Source organism: Brassica napus, chromosome C9 (genome assembly GCF_020379485.1).
Source record: "Brassica napus cultivar Da-Ae chromosome C9, Da-Ae, whole genome shotgun sequence".
NCBI lineage: Eukaryota > Viridiplantae > Streptophyta > Magnoliopsida > Brassicales > Brassicaceae > Brassica > Brassica napus.
Genome location: NC_063452.1, coordinates 54,186,599 through 54,211,242, shown reverse-complemented (window position 1 = coordinate 54,211,242; position 24,644 = coordinate 54,186,599). Strand labels below are relative to the sequence as shown.

The 24,644-nt window shown below is 31.9% G+C and overlaps 3 protein-coding genes across 3 annotated transcripts; all 3 read right to left on the bottom strand.

Annotated features, from left to right (window-relative positions):
- Window positions 1-293: 293 nt before the first annotated feature.
- LOC106442247 lies at window positions 294-2,572 on the bottom strand. The gene is made up of 4 exons (XM_048768119.1): window positions 1,997-2,572; window positions 1,727-1,942; window positions 953-1,474; window positions 294-701 (listed from the first exon to the last, which is right to left on the bottom strand). The coding sequence occupies exons 1-4, from the start codon at window positions 2,570-2,572 to the stop codon at window positions 294-296; spliced, it is 1,722 nt and encodes a 573-aa protein (XP_048624076.1).
- Window positions 2,573-4,356: 1,784 nt separating this feature from the next.
- Window positions 4,357-6,599, bottom strand: LOC106444069 (peroxidase 58). The gene is made up of 4 exons (XM_013885597.3): window positions 6,030-6,599; window positions 5,362-5,559; window positions 5,040-5,205; window positions 4,357-4,928 (listed from the first exon to the last, which is right to left on the bottom strand). The coding sequence occupies exons 1-4, from the start codon at window positions 6,240-6,242 to the stop codon at window positions 4,513-4,515; spliced, it is 993 nt and encodes a 330-aa protein (XP_013741051.1). The 5' UTR covers window positions 6,243-6,599; the 3' UTR covers window positions 4,357-4,512.
- Window positions 6,600-19,310: 12,711 nt separating this feature from the next.
- LOC106444070 (peroxidase N) lies at window positions 19,311-21,150 on the bottom strand. Its single transcript, XM_013885598.3, has 4 exons — window positions 20,886-21,150; window positions 20,592-20,774; window positions 19,938-20,100; window positions 19,311-19,843 (listed from the first exon to the last, which is right to left on the bottom strand). Exons 1-4 carry the CDS (start codon window positions 21,108-21,110, stop codon window positions 19,419-19,421), a joined length of 996 nt encoding a protein of 331 aa, XP_013741052.1. The 5' UTR covers window positions 21,111-21,150; the 3' UTR covers window positions 19,311-19,418.
- Between the last annotated feature and the right edge of the window lie 3,494 nt (window positions 21,151-24,644).

The following is a 24,644-nucleotide window of genomic DNA, read 5'->3' as shown; positions in this document are numbered from 1 at the left end:
TAACTACCAGACGACTTATAGACGACTCACAGACGACTCACGGACGACTTATACAAATCAGAAAAGTACCAGATAACTACCAGACGACTTATATAAGAGTAAGAAAATAGCTGAAGACTTACATGGTCGGTCAACCATTCTAAGGGGGTTCGGAGGACCTGATAAAATCGACTTGGACATCTACGTGGTTTTTTTTTCAGAGGCAGTTTATAAGAACTGCAAACACAAAATGTAAATAATCAAATGGAAGCTTTTTTTAATCAAATATAAATAAGCATATTTTTAACAGCAACTTACGGATCTTTTTGCACCCAAGCAGTGAGCTCCTTCGACTTCATCTTGTCATAGGGTGCAAAAGGATCATAGCCTCCGCCAACCTGTTTGTTTGGAATGATCTGTTTGGCAGTGCTGTTTCCCTTAAAAGGAGTTTGCTGTGTGGGAGCAAGCTTCCTTTCTCGCACACTTTTTTTACGGAGATTCACCAAAGCAGTCTCCTTCTTTGTCTGCCTTCTAGCTTCTTCAACGAGTAAATCTGAAGCGGTGGGAACTTGTTTGTCCAATATAAGAAGGCTAGGATCATCACTCGGTAAGTCGGCTGCAGGACTCACAAGACAGAGCTCTCTCGAGGAACTCGGTTCTGTAGTAAGACTCGGTTCTTTGGCTTCCTTCCGTCCTGCTTTCGCCCCATTCACACTTTCACTCTGCAATTTCGAGTTCACAGTGTTTAAAAACTATTAACAAAAGCCCTTACAGCAAAGATCAAATTCACACTAGAAACAAAGCACACATGTTCAGAATCAAGGCATACAGTGGTTCATCAAAGCACACTAGAAACAAAGCACACATGTTCATCCAAGCACACAAGAAACAAAGCACATCAGTCCTGACTCTTCCTAACACTTTGCCTAGTGACTCTCTTCTCTGCAATTTTGGGAGAGGTTTTGGTACTAACCCCGGGTTCGTCAGCAGGTTTTGGTGGATTTGAAGTGGTTGTAAGTTGACGATCATCAGATGAACCCCCTCTGTTGGTGATTCCCACCTTCTTCTCCACAGCTACCATCCTATCCGCCAGTAACTTGAGCTCCTTAAGGCACGTCCCAAAGCCAAGATTAATGGCATCAGATATGTCCTTCAAGGACTTTTCAATCTGCTGATGCGTCATCCCTTCACTACCCGCCGCAGGTGTCTCAGCAGAAACAGAAGACCCTTTACGAGCTTTCTTCCGAGGTCTGCTACTTTCTTCCTTCACAACATTCTCTGACTTCACGGGACTCACTTCATTATTCACTGGACTCACTTCCATCTTCACAATCTTGCGAGTACCGGTGACTGGCCAGCATTCCATGGTCCACTCCCATCCAGGATCATTAAACATGACTTTAATTATGTTATCCGCGGCAGGGTCATCTACGTCTCCGTCCCATTTTGGAAACATTTCATCAAAATCCTTCTGAACGAAGTTCTTCACGATAGTCTGCAATAAATAAAAGATATAAACTTAGTTAAGTCGTCTGAGAAGAATTTTGTTCTCAGACTACTTAAAGTAAGTCGTCTGAGAAGTATTTTGTTCTCAGACGACTTAAAGTTAAGTCGTCTGGAAGTCTTCCAACAAAAAGACCACTCAGACGACTTAAAAGTAAGTCGTCTGAGTGGTCTTTTGTTGGAAGACGATCCACACGACTTAACTTTAAGTCGTCTGAGAAGTCTTAGGAGTGAAGTTAAGTACCTGTTTATTGATAGCAGCCTTAAAACATTTGCGTTGTCTTTTGCCACCCCTGTAAGCCAGCAACAGTGGAGACGGTCTGTTTGGTATGGGAGACCCATAATTAGCACCCAATTCTGGCATAGCATAGTACGCCCACACTTGGAGCACTTGTATGAACCCATCAACAGTGTAACCAGTTTGCGTCAAGTCTTTTGCCTTCAGAGAATCCATCAGCACCTTAAACGCCACTCTCCCCCATGGATAATTCTCAAATTTTTCTAAATCCATCACTAGCCTTGCAAGACTAGCTGATGTAGCGGATGAGAACTTTTTCCCTTCGATGTATCCTGCGTAGATGGCAAGGTATCCCAGCCGCATGCGATCGTCCGGAGACCACTCGTCGCAGTTGTAAAATGCTTCTGTTATCTGTTCAATACTTGGCCCAGTATCGATATCAACACGCATCTTCTCCCAGAAAGCAGCCATCTCCGACGTAACCTCACACCTTGGATTTTCCAGGTCCTTGATGTAATCGCAGTTCAGCCCAGTGAGGTGTTCAAACTCTATCAGTGAAAACCTCACAGGTTGTGAAACGACAAGACTCCAGAGCTCAAACTTCTTCTTGATGTCCAGCTGGAAACAGAGCAAAAAATGTACCAGCCTTGAAGTCCAACCAAAGTCAAGCTCCTTGAATTTGATGAACACTCCTAACTTCGACGCCTTCAGATCCTCATATTCGTCAGCTGTGAGACAATCACATAGAGCTTTAAACAACTTCGTGTCATCAGAATGATACGAAATGCTCCTGATTGCATCGGGCTCTTCTCCTAATGTAAACATCCTCGGCGGGAGTTCTGGTAAATCCATTTTAAGGCCTGCAAATAATCACAAACAACCATCTCAAACACATAGGTTGCGCACTATGCTAAATGCTATAGAAGACTTGCAGACGGCTTCCATGAAGTGAGAAGACTACTCAGACGACTTCCAGGAAGTGAGAAGACTACTTGGACGACTTCCAGGAAGTCTTCTACGATGTCTTACTCTCTGGACGACTTACTTGTTAGTCGTCTGGAAGGCTTCTGGGACGACTTACTTGTTAGTCGTCTGGAAGTCGTCTGGAAGTCGTCTGAAAGTCGTCTGGACTTCCTAAAAATCGTCTGGACTTCCTGTAAAGTCGTCTGGAAGTCGTCTGAACTTCCTGTAAAGTCGTCTGGACTTCCTGTAAAGTCGTCTGGAAGTCTTCTGACAAAGTCGCCTGACAAAGACTTCCAGACGGCTTCCATGAAGTGAGAAGACTACTCAGACGACTTACATGTAAGTCGTCCAGAGAGTAAGACATCGTAGAAGACTTCCTGGAAGTCGTCCAAGTAGTCTTCTCACTTCCTGGAAGTCGTCTGAGTAATCAATACTAAAATATTTAGGGTTTTCCGGCGGCTAAACACCTTAATACATGAGAAATAACATACCGGCGGCGGAGTTTGGCAAACGAGATTTCAGATCTGAAAAAAAGGAAGCGGACGGTCAGTTTAAACTACGAAAATACTCTACGGCATGAAGGAGAAACGAGATTCGTCGTAATCGGAGAGATTACAGGCGAAGATAACGGCGGAACACGACCACGGTAGGGTTTTCGTCTTATCGCCTTCGAAATCGCCTTCGAAATCGCCGTTGGAGAGAATCGGCGCTAGGGTTTCGTAAAGTTGTGAAATAGTGAAAAAAATAGCTTTTATATGTCCGGTAAATGATCCGGTTAGGTTAAAACGTACATTGGTAAATTAACGGTTCGGTACGATGTGGACGACTGAATATTACGTCGTCCGTGTAAATTATTCAACAGACAACTGAAATATAAGTCGTCCACACCCTAAACATAACCCCTAAACTTAATTATCTAATTAAAGACTTCATAAAATCAAATCAAACTTGAAAAGTGTTTACTATACACAGAAATAAACACATATAGGTGAAAACTAATATTTGAAAAAAAACATTTTAGTTTTCCAAGATCTAGCCCTAACAATACATACAATACTACAACATATGTTTGCCAAACTCCTAAACCAAAGAATATCATGATTCAATACTTCCACTCATCTATCTTCAAAACAAATCAATTTTATCATATCTTAATTTATATCACTTAAAACTGTTTATAATCACCTGATTTTTATTTTTCACGCATCAAAATATTTTTTTACAAGATTTATAAATTATTTTAAAATAAACTGGTACCAGACGACTTAAACAGTCGTCCAGACGACTTCCAACATCTCAGACGACTCAGACGACTTACTGGGGCTATATTCGTAAAAATGGCTTCTGTTTTTTTGTTTGTTCACAAGGGGCTGAGCTGTAATTTCGCTAGGTTTTTAGGTTAGTTTTGCATTTGATTCAAGTTTGGGTATAAGTTTGGGGTTAAAATCAAGTTGTGGGTTAGTTTTGGCAAACACCCCTCTAAAAAAATGTGTCGGCTGCGGATGCTCTAAAATTGTACTGTGGCTATCAGAACTCAGAAGTTATAAATTATTTTGTTTTAGAAGGTAATGTACAGGCTACACGTGGCAACACGTGACTAGTCTGAATCACTTTTATAGGACCAGGATGCCTCTGTATAATTCAAAAAAAAAAAATGTACATGCTACAATAGAAAGAACGTGGAGCTTTTCTAATAAGTATGTGTGTATTTATGATTTACAATTGCAAAATCAACGGAATATAAAATATTTATGGAAAAGCACAAATAAATATCACTGATTTCATGAATAATAACAAAGTTTGAACATGCAATTTTATGCAAAACCGTATTAGTTGACCCGTCTGCAGTCTCTACGGATCTCTCCTTCAGTTCCTGTGAGAACCCTTACATTTCCCATCTTGATCATCGATCTCGCAAAATTTCTAAAGAATTCACTTTGGTTCTCTGCGAAACGATTCACCAAAGATACAGTAGGTGATCCTGTGGAAGAGAACAAGATTTGATCTGATTCAATGACCCCACGGTTGTTTTGAAGGTTCTTGAAATAGTCGTTATCAAATGAGTCAGGGCTCGTATCATCAAGATTGACCCTCGCGGTGAGACTTCCGCCTTGCGGGCATTGTCGTCGCAACGTTTGCAAGAATTCCGGTTCAATAGTAGGGTCGGACTGTCCGTTGTTACCACTGAAATTGTGTAGACGATTGGTTATCACTCCACACTGAACCCTCCCGAAAGTATGAGCACCTGTATGTTTATTATTCGTTTAGATACACTGTAACAACGTACTATAATTATAGTCATATTTCTTCAAGATGGCTAATGACAAAAGATTTAAGACAAGAATGCACAAATTACCAGATAAAGCGACGAGATCAGTAGTGTCAAGATTATGTACTGAGAACTTAGAGGTAAGGATCTCAAGAGAGTCAGGTCCTAGTGGAAGTGCGGTCACCGCGTCCCCGCGGTTCGCTGTCCGACCATCTCTCCTTCCAAACAATACGTCCCATGACGGTCCTCCAGCCTTAAATGATAAAATTATTAAAATAGTTCTATTAAAAATATTTACTTTGGGTTTAGAAACTTGAAATATGAAATTTGGGTAAATTTCTGCATGCTTATGTTGACATGTACGGACAAAATATGAAAGCACGTAAAAATTCAGAAATTGTATTATTACCAATGAGACAGAGATTTCAGCTGCGATGGCGAGGATATCGGCACAAGAGACAACTCCAGGGCAAACATTCTCGAGTGCGGTTTTGATATCATCGATCACTTCGAATCCATCCAGAGAGCCAGCGTTTTGGAAAGCCTCCTTCTCACCCTCTACACCATCAGCAGGAGCAGCGTCCAACAGTACCGAACCATCGCACCCCTGTGTTCACACACGTGGACTTCAATGTTTTTTGCATGATTTAATTTTAACAAGAAAACTATGTCTAAAATTTCTTAGTCAAAGTCTATTGTCTATAATTTTTGGAATATTTTAACTTGGGTTTATAAAGACCGTCACTAAATAGGAAACCAAGGTTTCCTGTATACTTAAATATATATAATTAAAAACATTAAAAACCTCAAGTTGATCTAAAAAGCAACGAGCACTATAATTAATTTTGTCCATAGCCATTTACAACAAATAGGTATTTCTTTTTGGTTAATCAATGAGTATGAACAGAAAATACCCATTTAAGTCAATAACATAACAAAAATATAATGCGACCTTATCAAATAAACCTTCATATGTGGTGCTGGTTTTGATTTAACATGAATCATGAGATCGCATGCGCATTGAAACGCGGTTTCATTATGAACCCAAATATGGTAATGAATAGAAATAGATCTTACGTTCACGAAACAGTCATGAAAGTGAAGGCGCATGACTTTAGCAGTGAGTCTGACGTCGCTACGGCTTGCTTGCTTGATCAGACTCCGAGCAATGACTGTGACATTAGGGCAGGTCGTGGAGTAAAAATCAGAGGTAAGCTGAGCATAATTACCCAAAACCCCGAACATCAAAATTGAGAGCAAAAGTGAGGGAATAGCATTGCTTATACCCATTATTTGTTTGCTCTCTGCTTGTTAAACCGAGAGATGAGAATCTAAAAGAAGTTTATGGGTTGATGCGAAAATAAAGGCATTCGTAGCCTTTTATAGAGAGCTTCTACTTTACCCTAGAAGAAAATTTAACATGTTGTAGGAAAATTACAAAACTTTCAGTGTCGTAGAGACTTTTATATTTTTTGTAGGACACAGTAAATCTTTATATAATGATTAGCGTTATAATTAGTTATCTTTGTAAAGTATACAGTAATACATATATAATTAACGATTTTGAGTGCCCCAAAGGAACATAATAAATGTGTGTATTTTAATCACAAACTAGATTCTCACCCGCGTGACACGCGGAATAATTTCCATTTATTTTTATAAAATTATTTTGTATATATAAATATGTTAGTTGCTAATGTTGTTTACATTTTGGTTTTGCTTGAGAAATATATTATTTCTATGGTGTTTAACAATAATTGGTTAAAAAAATGGTTTATACGTGTTTTGTTGTTTATAACATTTTTTTTTTGTTTTAATGTATGTTACCATATTATAAATGAGTTTATATTATTTGTTACATCTATATAAATGAAGATAATGCATTATTTTCTTTTAATTATAGTGTATTATCTTCTTTTTATATATATTGTATTATCTTCTACATGAGCCCAATATTTTTAAGTTTTTGTTTTCATATAATGGTTTATAATAAAATATAATAATTTAGATTTAGTTTAATTGTTTAGATTTTGAGTATATTCATAATATCAATTATATTTTTAAGATTTTAGGTATATTCTTTTGTTGGTAGGTCAAGTAGTTTAAAATTTCAAAGATCTACAATTAATAGTTACCATATCTAAATACATTTTCTTTCGAATTCAAATAATTTTAAGCTAAGTATGAAACTATAATAACTTTTGACATGTCATTAATAAATCAACTATACAAACACTATGTAAGATCTTAAATAAACACGATTTTATATTTTCACCAAAAAAATGTTATTTTATATAATGTAATGATACATAAATGATTTTTCCCCAGACTCGTGGATTTTTATATATAATAACACATTACAGAATTTTTAGAATTGTTAGTATATGCGTTATGTACAAAGTAAGAAGTAAAAATCATGATATAATATATATAAGCATATTATATATAATCATTCATAAATTGAATGATTATATACAACTAAATAATATTATAAATTATCTTTCATATATGCCAAAAATACTTGAAAAAAAATTAACGTACAAAATGGATTAATATCTGGTTTGAAATTATATTAATTAATGCTTAAGTGGGTTAATTTTTACATAACCGGATTATAAGGATAACTAGATTTGACCTGTGCTTTGAAAGCGCAGGATTATCAAGCGCGGGAATATCTTTTTGAAACATTTTATTCTATAGCATATAAATTTGTATGAAAAGATATATATGACATCTCTTGTGTTTATGTGTAATAGTTGTTTCATATTCTTTTTTTGAGACAGCAATTGTTTTAATATGTTTACGATAATCGTTATTGAGATATATGTAAAAATAGGATTCTTTAATCGGTAAAACTGAGGGGTCCCTAAAACTGAATCAAACAAAAGTAGAGAAAATGGTTTGGATTTGATAGTATCAAATATACATAATAAAATTTTATTTTAAGAAATTGTGGTATATGGACATTGATATATAAACCGATCATATCGAATAAACCGATTATATCGAATAAACCGATTCATTAAAATAAAGTAGTATAATTATATGTAAACTGTATAATAAAATTAATAATATATACATAATTTATTTTATTGGTAAGATTTTCATATTTAAAATGTTAATTTTAGTAATTTAATATTTTGTTTGAAGTTAAAAGTTATTTTTTCTACTTTATTAAATTCAATAAAACATAATTTTTACTTTTTTGTTGAAAATATGTGTGCTAATATTTAGTTATTTAATAATATTATGGTGTTATCAGTTTTTATTATTTGTATTATTATCAACTTAATATGTTTACTAATTATTTTAAATAGTAAAATGAAATAAAACTGTACTATTTTAAAAATGAAATATCATTATATTTTAATAAATTTGATATCTAACCATATAAAGAAAAATTCACAAAGTGTAATAAAAGATAAATTTATTAATGGTTTTCTGGTTACCTATTTAACCAAAAACCGATATTATATAAACCGAACCAAACCAAAATAGATATGATTTATAATTGTAGCTATTTTTAATAAACCGAAAAAATAAAAAACCAAACTGAAACCAAATTGATATTTGGATTGAACACTCTAGGTAAAAAGTAATACTTGGTTAATTTAGAATATATATTTTTAGGACTAAGAAGCTTTGAAAGTGATGGAGTACTTTTTTTAGTTTAATTCAATTAGAAATTAAAGTTATAATTAATGTTTTCTAGTTAATAGTTTGAGGAATATAGGGATTTATAATTTCGCTGGTTATCCTTATTTGGGCAAACTATATATGCGCAGAAGATTTGGTTTTGAGGTTGTTTGGGAAGGTAAAATATTGTTTTTTTGTTCCATGTATTTAGCTAATTAAATACATGTATCCAGAATTTTATTGTTAGACGTATGAATTTGAATTTAAGGTTTAGGGTGTGTTCTGCAAGGTATTGGGGTTTGTTTAAAATTGAGACTAATAGACAGGTCGAACCTTCAATGTAAAACATACCAATCAACATATAAAATAAACAATATAATACATAAATTTATTATCGTGTGTGATAACATAATGATGTAATTTTTTGTCTACATGTTCTATATGCTGAAAGGACCAGACTTTATACATATAAAATGTATAATACTTATACGTAATGACTTATTTAATGTTTGTAAACTGTTAAAGCTCGTATAGTAAGTTAGTCTAGATTAGACCTAATAGTATGGCTTATAGAATATATATGAATTTTCAGTTTTTAATTATTTATTTTATGAAATGATGTATTTGTAAAATTCATTCATATTATATTCATTAAATAAATATTTTTTTTTGCATCTTAAACTATCTACTTTTTTACGAATGTGTGATATCATATAAAAAAATATAAAAAAATGGGTATACATAGTTAATTAGATAATTGTAAAAACATAAATTTTTCTTTCGTTTGCGATATCATATAAATAATGATCTGCCTAGTTAACAAAAATCATGATTTTTTTATGTGTAATTTTTATTTTATTTTGACCATTTCCTTTTAAATTTTACATATTTTAATTAGAATATTTTTAATATCTTTACCTTTTTATTTGAAATGCAACTCAATATTTTTTTAAAAAATTATAACAAAATATTTAAAAAATATTTTTAGAATTTGTTTGAAAAATATGAAAATTACATTTTAAATTAAAATTATCCTAAAATATGATAAGTTTTGATGTAAACGAAAACTCAAATTATGTCAAAAATAATTATATTCAATGATAATAACAATTTAAATTGATTATTTTTTGAAAAATACATTTACAAAAATATTGTTTGAAAGAAAATTCATTTCTCTTTCAAATATAAAATGAAAATATTATAATTAAATAATAAAAAATATAAATAAAAACAATAAATTTAGCAATGACAACTGAGTTATATTAAGCTAAATTTTTATTTCTAACAATTTAGTAAATGACAGATGAGTTATGAGCAAATAATACCATATAATTTTTAAAAACATAGTCATTCTTAAATATTTTTTGAATAAATAAATATTTTTTAATTTAATCAACTGAAAATAATATTCGTACAATTGTGTGAGTCAAATTCTAGTTTTATTGACGCATGTTATATATTAGTGATGTATGTTTTAGGTAACATTTTAATGATGCACGTTTTTTAACATCTCAATTATTAAAATTATGCACGTAAGGATAACTCATGAGTTTTTTTTGTTGATTAAATGACATTATGTCCAAATTTATTTAAGGATATTTCATTAAGGTAACTGAAAAAAACAAACAATAAAATAGGAAGTTTAATTTCATTTAAGCATATTTCATTAATGTAACTAAAAAGACAAGTAATAAATTAGGCAGTTTTATTCGTTTTAGGTTATTTCATAAATGCAACTGAAAAAGACAAGAAAAAAAATAGGAAGTTTAATTAATGAAGTAAAAACATTTTCAAATGGGTACTTCTCTTCTAATAATATAGACTAGATCCTGATCCGCGCGCCAACGCGAATCTGAATTTTCAGTTTTTAATTATTTATTTTATTAAATGATGTATTTGTAAAATTCATTTATATTATATTCATTAAGTAAATATTTTTTTTTCATCTTAAACTATCTAATTTTTTACGAATGTGTGATATCATATAAAAAAATATAGAAAAATGAGTATACATAGTTAATTAGATAATTGTAAAAACATAAATTTTTCTTTCGTTTGCGATATCATATAAATAATGATCCGCCTAGTTAACAAAAATCATGATTTTTTTTATGTGTAATTTTTATTTTATTTTGACCATTTCCTTTTAAATTTTACATATTTTAATTAGAATATTTTTAATATCTTTACCTTTTTATTTGAAATGCAACTCAATATTTTTTTAAAAATTATAACAAAATATTTAAAAAATATTTTAAGAATTTGTTTGAAAAATATGAAAATTACATTTTAAATTAAAATTATCCTAAAATATGATAAGTTTTGTTGTAAACGAAAACTCAAATTGTGTCAAAAATAATTATATTCAATGATAATAACAATTTAAATTGATTATTTTTAAAAAAATACATTTACAAAAATATTGTTTGAAAAAAAATTCATTTCTCTTTCAAATATAAAATAAAAATATTATAATTAAATAATAAAAAAATATAAATAAAAACCATAAATTTAGCAAATGACAACTGAGTTATATTATGCTAAAATTTTATTTCTAACAATTTAGCAAATGACAAATGAGTTATGAGCAAATAATACCATATAATTTTTAAAAACATAGCCATTCTTAAATATTTTTTGAATAAATAAATATTTTTTAATTTAATCAACTGAAAATAATATCCGTACAAATGTGTGAGTCAAATTCTAGTTTTATTGATGCATGTTATATATTAGTGTTGTATGTTTTAGGTAACATTTTAATGATGCACGTTTTTAAAAATCTCTATTATTAAAATTATGCACGTAGGGATAACTCATGAGTTTTTTGGTTGATTAAATGACATTATGTCCAAATTTATTTAAGGATATTTTATTAAGGTAACTGAAAAAGACAAACAATAAAATAGGAAGTTTAAATTCATTTAAGCATATTTCATTAATGTAACTGAAAAGACAAGTAATAAATTATGCAGTTTTATTCGTTTTAGGATATTTCATAAATGCAACTGAAAAACATAAACAAAAAAATAGGGAGCTTAATTAATGAAGTAAGAACATTTTCAAATGGGTACATCTCTTTTCATAATATAGATGTTCTTCGTAGTACGGCTAATATAGTAAGTTGGTTAAATAAGTCATTTAAATTAATGTGGTTTGATAATGCTATTAATAATGATTTGTCCAGTGGCATAAACTTGTAATATTAGAGTGAAGCGAGGGTTAAGTTAAATTTGTACTTCAGTTTTAATATATTAGATTATATAATACATTAGTAAAATGGTGTTTAGGTTAAAAAGTTAAATATTATACATTTAGACATTTCTTAAATAGGTCCAAAACTTAAATGATAACTTTTTTAAATAGATAAAAATTAAGACTATATTTTAATATAGTATATTTTTTTGGTATATATATACAAACTGCATATGTTTTTTGAAAATAGTCTAACTGCAGGTGCATTTTTCTTATCCAAGAAAAGTAATTAAATTGTTCAAGAAAATAATAGACTAAAAGCAATATATAGTTTCGAGTACAAATTTAGTAAGACATACAATCATCAAACGTAACTACTAACTAACATAATCATTTTTTAACTCTTTATTCATCTCTCACTGGATAAAAAAATGTCATATCAATTAACGTCATGATAGAAAAAAGACAATATAGCTAACGGCATGTTGAGAATTGACTTGCAATTCGGTTTGTAAATATTGTAATAAACGACAAATTAAATACATGTATTTTGACCTAGTTTGTTTTACCTAGTTTGTTACATATTTTTCTTTTTGTTTTGAATCAATGTTAACACCGAACACCGATGGGGGATGGAAGTCTAATTAACGAGGACAAAAAACCCATAAATTTATTTTCTAAATAAATAATCGGTAAGATAAAATATATACATGTATGTCTATATATTTGTTTTTGGACCTCAATGAGTAATGCATCAATTGTTTGGTGACAGGTATATCTGCACTTTGAGGCATGAAATAACTGATATACTGTCGATATCAATATGAAAACCAAGGTTAGTGACAGAATATAGTCAAATATATAATCAAAAATAACAAAAATTCAAATTTGATATCAATATGAAAACCAAGGTTAGTGACAGAATATGGTCAAATATATAATCAAAAATAACAAAAATTCAAATTTGATCTTAGCATTTAACTCCACTAAAATCTCGTCCATCATCCTTTACAGTGAATAGGTATTTGTTTTTTGGTCAATCAACGACTATAGACTATTTTTAACGACTATAAACTATAACTCACGACTATGAACTATTGATACCCATTAGTCACAAAAAACGGCCTAATCAAATGTCACAAGTCACATGTCTGAGTTAATGTACTTCATTCATGAACCTTCACATGTACTGAAAATGTTATATATCGAAATACCACCCAATCCCTCGTACACCAGAAGAAAATTATTGTAATAAATGCATTCACACTATAATAGACAAGTGTCATATTCACAATGATTTGATAATAAATATGTTAACGCGTTCACACTATATTCATAAATGTGTTCACACTATGTACTTTGCGTTTTTTAATATAAAACTCACATACATGGTTCCAATAAAACTCTGGATTTTTCGGTTCGAATAAAAATAGATAACGAATCAAAAGCTAAACTATATATATATGTATTATTTTTATTGTTTACGGATAAAGTTGAGTAAAATATTCATAAATTTTGATTTGATTCGTTATCCGTTTTGGTTTGAACCAAAAAATCTGGATATCTGTAACTCTACGAAAAAAATCAAATACTAAAATACAATATCGAAAAAAGAAGCAAATCACAAATACCATTTTTTTAGGAACAAATATATAATTCGATCTTTTATATGCATATATACACAAATACTAGAATTTTAAAAGTTAAATAATATTTTATTTTTGTAATAAAATGTTATTATTAAAATTTTCAATTATTTGAAAAATTTTATTTTATTTACGGATCAAATCAGATATTCTTTAAAATTCTAAAACATTTCGGCCGAGTCACCGAATATCTAGGTGGCTAAAGATCGAATTGACACAAATGTTTCCAAATACCCAGATATTCAATCTGTGCCCACCCTATTTACTGATACAATTTTATTTTCTTTATATGAAAAAAATAACTAATGTCAAGGCCTTTTTTATTTTAAATTAATTTTACTTTTATCTTTCATGTATTATTTTGAACAAAAATGTCATTTAATATTAACTAACAATATCTTTATATATTTGTCAACTATTTTTATATACTTTTTACATACACATACATGTGTGCCTTGATGTGAGCACTTTGTAACTAAGTGTTCACCACAACTGAAGTATCTATTTTTTTGAAAGTTGAAATATTTTTTTTTAATGTTTTTTTCACTACTGACCAAATTGTAGTGGAATGATTTTTCTTAATAATTATCTGTTTAGAAACTATAATATGAAACTATTGGTTCGACATAACGACTATCTAAAATTCATTACATGAAAATAAATAAATAATATTATTTTTTGGTTCTTACCGAAAAAAAAAACAAAAAATCATAACATTTTAACCGAATAAACTAAAATGAATATTAATTTAAAATAATAGTTATATTTTAGAAGATTAAAAACCAAAAAAAAAACTTAAAACCGAACTAATATCCGGATTAAATAAATTTAATATATTTTTATTAAAAATAACGAAACTAATAATCACATCCCGCGCAAGGCGCGGATTATTACCTAGTTAATCATATTATTTTGTTTGATAGCGCTAAAAATAACATAACACGTGTGAAAAATTAAATGCTAATTAACTTTACTTAATCAAAATTTCCCATGTCACTTATCTAATTCAATTAACATTTATAAATCTGATAGTGACAAAATAAAAGATTTGAAATAAATAGAAACATAAAAGATTTAAATATGATTTTCTGAATTATAGTAAAACGATTAAACAAAAAATTAATTATAAACAAAGCAACGTCAACAATAATATTACAAAAACTCCGTGAACACTAATTACTAATGATTTGTTGAAATTTGATCATGCATACTATTCTTTCCGCGTTAATTTCAAAGTCGTGTGTTTGTTTGAAGCGATCAAAGTGGAGCCAGTTTTCTCAAAATGATTGGACATAGTCGTTTTCATCTGCACGGATATTCGTTGATGAATTCCACGAAGACTAGAAGTTTAGAATTTTGCCTGCCTTTTTGTTTTCAGATCACAAATACCGGCTGATGTGCGAAGCATTTGATAATGGCACCATCTTATTCATGAGAAGCACTTGCAAGTTGCACCTATGTGATGTGATTTAGTCATTGAACTAGCAAACGATCGATTTATTCATCACCACAAAAACAAAAAAAATTTGGTAAAAATGTTAAATTCATCACCACAAAATATCTACTCATCAACGTTAAATTGTGACAGACATCATAGATCCTTCACCATCGTAGCCGACCATTATGCACGGACTGGTAGCACTAATTATGTTCATTGCTTAGCTATCTAAATAGTGGTTTCTCATTAATTATAGACTGTTTTCTGTAATGATATGTAGCTAATAATGTTTCTATTAAAAGAGATGAATTATTTGTGTCATCAAACAAGTAATAAAAGAAAAATAAGAGCCTCAGATAGACTGTCTACGTATGACTCAAAAATCAGCCAATAAGATTTTTTCTTTTAGCCATGTCACAAACCATTTTCGTGTGAACTTCTAATAATTTTTTGATCTGTTAACTTGAATTTGTTTGGCCCGTTTAGCCCAATGAGAGGGAAAACCCTAGAAACGTGAGACGATGAAACTCTAGATCCTTTTGTGTGTTGTTCTTCGTCGTTTCCAATTCTCTAATGGATTGTCGATCAAACGATACACGATTCATCTCTGTGTAATCAAGCCTCCATTTATAGCTTCCGTTCACCTTTTCCCTCTGAATTTCTTTATAACCATTTTTTCTCCAGATCCATTTATCACAAAATTGTCTATCTCTTCACCATTTCTTGGTTCCAATCAAAATCGAGAGAATCCTCTTAAGAAGCCGAATTCGCAATGAAACCTGATGGCAAATCCCCACCGATCAAACATACCGGAAAAACCGGTGTCTCCTCCACCAAAGTTGTCTCCGGCGATCCAATGTCGAAGAAACCAAACGGCAAGGCGGCTCTCCACTCCGACTCCTCCGCCAAAACCCGTGTCTCCTCCGCCAGATCTGTCTCCGGCGATCCTATGTCAAAGAAACCAAACGGCAAGGCCGTTGTCTCCTTCCCCAGAGATGATGAAGTGGTGTTCTTCAGAAATGTCGAATTTGGACCACAAGAAGGCGAGTTAACGGATACAGAGACAAAACTAGCAGAGAGAAGGGTCGTCCTCTAACTCCACCGACACCTCCAAGCACGCTCCAGAACCACCGGATCTGATAACGGAGACAACCTCAACTGAACTCCACCCTTGCTGGTGAAGAGGGTACAGACATGAACAATGAGATGGAGAAGAGGAGTAGCGGAAAAGAGAGGTGCTTTTTTCTTATTTTTTTAACCTAGAGAGAAGCGAGGCATTTATTTTGAGACATAGATTTGCCTTTTTTTGTTTGTCTTCTTTTTTAAAAAATTACACGTTTTGATTTTTCTTAGAGTTAAATGTTGAGAATCCAAATGTCGTTTTTGCTGTTGTGAATTGTAACCTTCGTTATTTTTGCAGATATCTAGCTTCGAGTTCTTTATGAATGGAATAGCTAATGAAGACCAATGTGGTTGCGTTTGGGGTGTTGCCTCTAGAAATCATAACTGGCCGTTGAGCTATTGATACATCTATACGGTAAAGCAATGTGATTTTGGGTAATAGAATAAAATAGTCAGAAAAATTGAAATGCATATTTTGCGATAGTTTTCTTTTTGAAAAGGTCTCTTATTGGTTTGCTAATATGGTGTTTTCTTTTTTTCTCAGAAGCTATATATGTTTGTAAGTACTATATATCATCTCATAGAGTCTAAAAAGATGACTGGAACTTTGCATATATGAGTCTGTGCATCTGGAACTTCATCACTCAGCTTCATGGTTCAGATACAATGAAACTATGAAAGTGGAGCTTAATAGATTATACAACGATAATCTATAGTTGTTTATGTGTCGATTTGATTTTAATTTTCCTGTTTTTTTTGTTGATGGTATTGGCTTGATTTATTAGTTTTTTTCGCCCTAGTGTGATGCATATATTGATTTGAGAGTTTGGGAAACCACACACTGAACTCAAATCATAAAAGTTTGTCTGAGAGACATAGAGAGAAAGATTTTGAAAAGGTTTGTTGTTATTTGTGTTGTCTGTTTTTCTGTTTTGTGTTTGTGTTCATTAAAAGAAGTTCAGTTTCATATGTCAGTTTATTTCTTCCGTTCACCCAAATTTTTTAAGTTTTTAACTTTTTGTTAGTTAAAAACAAGCCAATTATCATGAAAGTGTTCATGTGTATTTATGCCGTGAGTATTATACATTAGCGTTCAGAATTTTTACTGCCACTTAGTTTACGGATCAGTTATTACGTTCAGATTTTACTGCCACTTAGTTTTGGATCAATTATTACATCGTGTGTTCTTCGCTTTTATGTTTTAATTTGTCAGAGCTTTGTAGATAGTACCTTTTGATTATATATAAGAACTGTGTTGCGGAATCTATAAATCAAGAAAATCAATGAGGAGAGGGCATCAATGGTTGCTCAGTTTGCTATGGAATCCACCTTAAAAAAGATCTTTGCTGCAGAAAAAGATGATGATGACATGCCTCCAATTGAAGCTATATTTGCTCCATTAGAATCTGAGCTTAAGCTTCCACGAAAAGAGGCATTTTACATGGCATTTATAAGGTTGATTGATTGCTCTCTACCTTCATATAGGGTTTCTAAAAATTGATGAAGCCATCAACTGCTTTGTTTCTTCGTAGATGGGGAAGTTCAATAAGATAACATGGTTTGGATCGTCTGACTAAATCAAAAGAACATGACGCACTTAATACTAAGAGGACCATTGAAGGTACCCTCCCAAAAGCAGACATGATTGATGATTTCCAAAACAAGAATAGTTCATGAAACAAATAAAAATCTGTCAAGTTATGTAGTCATCATCTTATTTTTTGTGTGTACTCTTAAGTCTGAGCACGCTAGAGATGGAAAAATTATACGATGAAAAGCTATGAGTCTATGATGATCAACAAAAGCCAAGGTCAAAAGTTAATAGTTGTTCTTTTGTACTTCCCAAAACCATTGTTCAATTAGGAACAACTATATGTTTCTCTATCAAAGGTTACTTCAGTGATGAAAATCATAAAAGAAACCCAAAATTTTGATAAGAGTTAAGAAGATAGTTAAAAGTATATATATACAATGGCTTTACAACTTATAAAGATTGGTAAGAGATACAAAAATATGTTGCTTTGATTCGAGATTTATGGATTAAAATAATTATTTGCTTTTAAATGCACGAACAAAAGCTTCGAACTTCTTAACTAGCTATTGATCCACCTTAGCTTATTATTATGTTTTTTTAACCACAAGCCTATTATTATGTTATAAGCTACGAACTTCATATTATGTTACACCTTAGCTACAGACTTCATATTATGTTATAAATACATGAAAAAACAATAATCATGTATTGTTTAATTATATACATGTCCAAACATAAAAAAATATTAGGAAAGCTATATTGGTCACATATTTTAAAAGTAAAAATAAGTCTCCTAAATTAAATACATATAAACGTAAATATAAAATATTTTTAAAAAAAAATTTATAACAAGTACATTTAAGGCCCAGCCAAGGAAAAAGTAAATGTAATGTAGATGGAGAGTTTCACCAACTCAACTATTCCAGCGGAAGCGGGTTGGATTCTAAGAAATGAGTATGGATGTTATAAAGAATCAGTTCAAGCTGCAGGGAAGATTGTTTAAAATGCGTTTGAAAGTGAACATCAAGGAATTTTATTGGCGGTACATCATTGTTGGATAGGGGGTTATAGAATGCTAATCTTTGAGAGTGACTGTGAAAAAGCCATATTAAAGAACGGTAATCTCCACTTTGGAGCTTATAACTGGATCAGGGAAATATGCTGGTGGGTGTAAAGATTTGAAGATATCTCATTTACTTGGACAGGAAGAAAGACAACTTAGGTGGCGGATCTTTTGGCTAAGGCTAGAATTCCGAATGACAATTTATTTGTATGTTATTACAATGTACTTACTTTAATTGTTCATCCTCTTCGGGATTATGTAAACTCCACCTAAGTTTAATAAAATTAGTCGTTATAAAAAAATTATGTACACTACTATTTCTTATATTTAATTAGATATTGATCTACCTTAGCTTATTAAAAGTTCAATACCACAAAAATAAAAACTTATCTATTACAATACATCAAAAGTGTTTTGAAATAAAACTATGAAAGCCTTTAAACAAGAGAAAACAAGAAAAAAACATTTTCTTTGAATTTAAATACTTTCAATTTAAAACAAAATCAACAATTAAATATAATAAGAGATTATATAAAAATAATACAACAAAATCAACAATTAAATATAAAAAGCAACTATAGTCTATAATATTTGATATTCATATAACAAATCAACAATTATATAATAATTAATACTAATTAATAAGGAAATATTTTGAAGTCCTCTTTGACTTCAAAACCGGTAATATTCAAAATAATATATGGATCTCCACAAAAACAAACAGTTAAACAAACCCATTAACTTCTTATTATTACACACGAGATCATTTTGATACACACACGAGAACTGATGACCAACACCCAAACATAGCAGAAAAGCAAAAGAACACACACTAGTTATTAATAACTCTACAGTTTTTCCTAACCTCCCCACTCGATCCATTGGCAGGATTCATAATACCACCCATTCTGATCATCGAACAAGTGAAGTCCCTGAAAAACAAGCTCTGGCTCTGACTATAAGCCTCCACAAGTCTTTTTGTTGTATTCACGGCCAAGTCACTGGAGAACAGAATCTGATCCGAACTCAAAAGACCTTTCCCTTGGAGGAGGTTCTTGAAATAATTGTTGTCGAAGACGTCCGTAGAGTTCCTATCAAGGGGAGCTGTTACGTTTCCATTTCCTCCTATGGGACAAACTGTTCTCAGATCAGACAAGAGTGTCGTTTCAAGTGTTGCATCCGGAGATCCCTGGCCAGTAAAGTTGAACAACCGGTTTCTGAAGAGATCACATTTTGCTTGTCCAAAGGTGTGAGCTCCTTTGTAATGACAAATGAGTAAATGCATAAGTGACATGTACTTAGAGGACAATAATACCCACAAAAAAATGTGACCGGAGAAAAGAGTTAAAACCTGACAAAGCTACGACGTCGGTGACGTTAAGGCCTACAGCTTGAAACTTGGCAATGATAGCGTCTAAAGGTTCAAAAGGAGATGGAAGATTGTTTGCACTACTCTGATTTGCCACAAGTCCATCTTTTCTTCCTAATGCCACTCTCCACATAGGTCCTCCAGTCTGCAAATCAAAACCCGTTATAGATGACCAACAAATATAACAGAATGATTCGAGTTGAAGTACGAAATCATATGTATTAATGTCCAAGTTTAAAGGTCTTACTTTTTTTTGTTAATCGCACTTTGTAAAACCCAGCGTTCATTTTTTTTAAATGATATTTACATTCTTAGCAACAACAAAATATAGGGAAGCATGCATGTGTAAAATATAGACAACCCCAAAAGAAAGGTACAATTATATACAACCACATGTAGAAAAGGCGACGATTATATTATTAAAAAAAATCAAACGTAAATCATCTTGTTTAGAACTATAAATAATCTCAACGTATGTTATATTTAGTATAGAATTTTTTGGTTCCTTAAATGCTGTAACTCGTGTTATATGAAACCTAGTAAATCTCTAACCTAAAGTTCGCTTGATGTACTGAAATTAAAGTAAGCATTGAGGCTTTGATGATGGTTGTTAAATATTGGGGAACAAAAGCTTACCAAGTAAACTGATTCGCGAGCGGCTAAAGTGAGTATATCAGCACAAGAAACAACACCAGGACATGCGTTTTCCACAGCGTCTTTGATAGTATCAACTACTTCAAATCCTCTCGCAGAGTTCGCGTTTGGTATCGATAATTTCTCGCTATCTGCTCCATCCAACAAGACAGACGCATCGCACCCCTGAAACGTTCATGCTAACAAACTGGTGACGAGTGTTTGTAACAATTCTAACAATATCTTAACGTCAAATAAGTATTTAACAGAAAAAGACGTAAGGATAACAATACATACATTAACAAAGCAGTCATGGAAATGAAGACGAATAAGAGAAGCAGCCATCCGAATCTCGGCCTTCAGGGCCATGGTAACTTGTTTACGGACAATTTGTACAAGATACGGACATGATTTATCGTAGATGCCAGGGCTTAGCTGTGCCCTAACACCTGAACAAAGCATACAAAGAGTGAAAATAGTAAGCAGCACATGTCCTCCCATCACTTTGTTTTGTGTTTTCATTGTCTAAGATGGCTTGTTTAAAATGACTTGGTAGATCGATAGTTTATTCAGATCTCGCTGAACTGGGGTTCTATTTATAGAGAAAAATAACGACACTTAGGGCTTAGTTTGCGACTCTGGTAGTGGACTGTTAATAGAATGATTAATGCATGGTGACGTATGGCGGCTCCGAAGTATTTGTTTCTTGTGATCAATAGGACGCATTAAGCTCCATATTTTTATAATTCTAGTAAGATTAGGCACTAAGAGATATTCATATTCATAGATTCATGAATTTCTATCTTGTTTTGTATGTTGGACGGTTTTATATTACGTAATCCACTAAGATCAGTGACTGTATTTTCGAGCTAACATGAAGTCAACTTTGTACAGAATAGTGATGTATTGTATTAGAGGACGCAAGTGGATTTTGTGTAAACAACTCCCCACTGTTATCTACATGACTGCATGTGTTTTGAGGATGCAATTGTATTTTATTTTTTTCTGGGGCTATTAAATTATTCGGCTTGTGTCTCTGGGACTAAATAACTAAACAAGATTTAAGGATTCAATTCGGTTTACAAACACGTATTTCGATGTCAGAGAGTAATTTGTGATTCTTTCCAAAGTCTATGTCTTATCCAATACAACGTTTCTAAAACAATTTTTTGCTGTGTGAATATATTCATGTGATCAAATAAAAATGCATTTTGTTTTTGATATATCATTTAAAATTGTTCACTGTTAAGCATGTTTAGGTAAGCATGTTTAGTTATTAACTAATCCGAAGATGAAAACTTACTTAGAATTCAGAGAGGTTTGAAGGAACATGAAAATCAATATGATTGATTATACGTAAAACCAAAAAAGTATGTCAACTATATGTTGAATGTTTTAAAAATAAGAAGATAATTTTTATCTGGAATGAATCGTTAACATTAAATATTAAAAAACAGAAACATACAAAAAGAAGTCAGAAACTCCAAAGTACAAATCCCCGGCGACTAAGTGATGGTGGATTCCTCGTAATAGTCGATTTTCTATGCTCAGTTTAGCGTTCACATCCCACTTGAACTATTTAACTTGCCGCGATTTGAAATCATTTTATTTAGTTTACAAAGTGCACAGTCCAATATGGTTCCACTCTCCTCAGCAATATCGGCACGACAAATAAAATATACTATAAAGTCACACGCCACATGCATCTGTCCTTACAGGACGGGACAAAAGGTTCACCCTAGAAACCTTTAAATTCACCGTCCTTCTGATCAATCAAAGTGCCAACTAAATTACTAATAAAAATATTTTTTTTAAATCATCAATAATTTAAAAAAAAATGATGCTACTAACGAAAACTCTAAATTTTAAATTCTAAACCATAAATTTTAAACCCAAACTCTAAACCCTAAATCCTAAACCCAAACTCTAGATCATAAAACTCAAACCTTATACCTTAAACCTAAATCCTAAACCATAAACCATAAACCCTAAACTCAAACACTATATCCTAAACTTGAATCCTAGACCCTAAACACTAAACCCAAAAGGTTTGAATTTAGAGTTTACGGTTTAGAGTTTACGGTTTGGGTTAAGGGTCTAGGATTTGGGTTTGGGTTTGGGTTTACAGTTTACGGTTTAGAATTTAAAATTTAGGGTTTTCGTTAGTGGTATCATTTTTTTTTAATTATTGATGATTTTTAGAGTTTACGGTCTAGGATTTGAGTTTGGGTTTAGAGTTTACGGTTTGGGTTAAAGGTCTAGGATTTGGGTTTACAGTTTGGGTTTGGGTTTATGATTTGGGTTTATAATATAGGATTTGGGTTTAAGGTTTACTATTTGGATTTTGGGTATAGGATTTTGGTTTAGTATTTAGGGGTTATATTTAGATTTAGGGTTTAGAGTTTAGGATTTAGGGTTTTGTTAGACATCATTATTTTTTTAACTATTTTAAATTTTTTAAATAAAATTTAATATTTTTTATTAATTATCTAGTTGGCACTTTGATTGGTGGTAAGAGAGGTGGTGAATTTAAAAGGTTCACCGTATGGGTGAACCTAAGTTTTGTCCGGACACTTATTCTTTAAATCTTAGAGCACCCCAATGGGAATTCTAACATTGAGTTTCTAAAAGAACATTTATACTCATTGAGGGTGCTCTATTATGTTAACATTGTAAACATATATGTAAAAATTCCACATTCGATCCCTCTTGAATTATTTTAGGCCGTGTTTATTTGTTTGTGCATCTGTATAAAGTGTATGTAAACGTTAAGATGGTGTTTGTTTGATCAAAGTGAGCATCTGAATTCGGATGGCGGCAAATCGCAATGAATATGCAAATATAATTGCACTAACCTCTATCCTCAATAACCTAAAAACTGCAAGATGAGAGTTGTTTAGCCGAATTAGACCCATTAGTTTAACGAAATGTTAATTTCGACTAGCTAATGCTAATTTGGCTAGTTAATGCTGATTACATTTGGACTTTTTTGGCTAATGAAATATTTCAAACCTGTTTTGTCCGAATCGTGGTATAGTTGATAGCTGAAACTGGTTTATTTTTTTTGCCAAAATGTGAATTTCATATATAATATGAGAAGAGTTTGTAATGATACAAAAGTTTTAAAGCAAAGTTAAGTCAGCTTTGGCAAAAAATAAACAAGACTAAGCTAACATCCAATGAGCTCCAAGAAGTCACTCATAGCGTATCCAAAGCTGCATCAAAGGTTGAAATTTCTTGAGCTTTCTTTTGCCAAGAATAACATCCTTGATGAAATGATCAATGAACATGAAGATAGTAGCTGGGCTCCGAGATTCTCCAACATGTAGCCTGTTATTTCTCTCGGTCCAGATACTGTAAATTGTTGCCTGCGCCACCATCTTTTTAAGTGTTCTGCTAGTTACTGCATCGCGTAGAGCCACCCATTCTGTAAAAGAAGTCCAAGTGTGGAAAGCCCGAAAGGAGTATCCAAGCCTGGACAGCACTAAGCCCCAAATCCCTTCACTTATTTCACAATTCAGGAACAGATGGGTTCTGTCCTCCACCGCCGCATCACATAAACAACAAGAAGGCGCGATGTTCATACCCCATTTTACTACCCTTGATCTGGTGGGAAGGCGATCTTGGTAGACAATCCTGGTTTATAGTTCGCTTACTATTGTGGCTATCGAAAATGTGAATTATACATAGAATATCAACTTTTCTAAACATACACAACAACATATATATATCTATTATTTCGGGAGGGGACATTATATATTACAAAATAGATATTTACTTTCTCATAATTCATAACTATCACTAAAATCAGCAACTGCTTGAAACGAGGTCGGTCGTCGAAGGAATTGTGTCAAGCCATATATCTTCTTGGGCCAGTTTCACCACAGAACCTGCAGTATCATCCAGCTCCCTCATGTGTCTTTCAACATAGTTGCAGTGAATTGAACTATATGACTATGACGATATATGGCTTGTTGTTGGCTGGTGGTGGTGAACAAGCTTAGATTAAAAATTGTACTTTAAATTTAATCTGAAACTTACTCGATTGATATAATT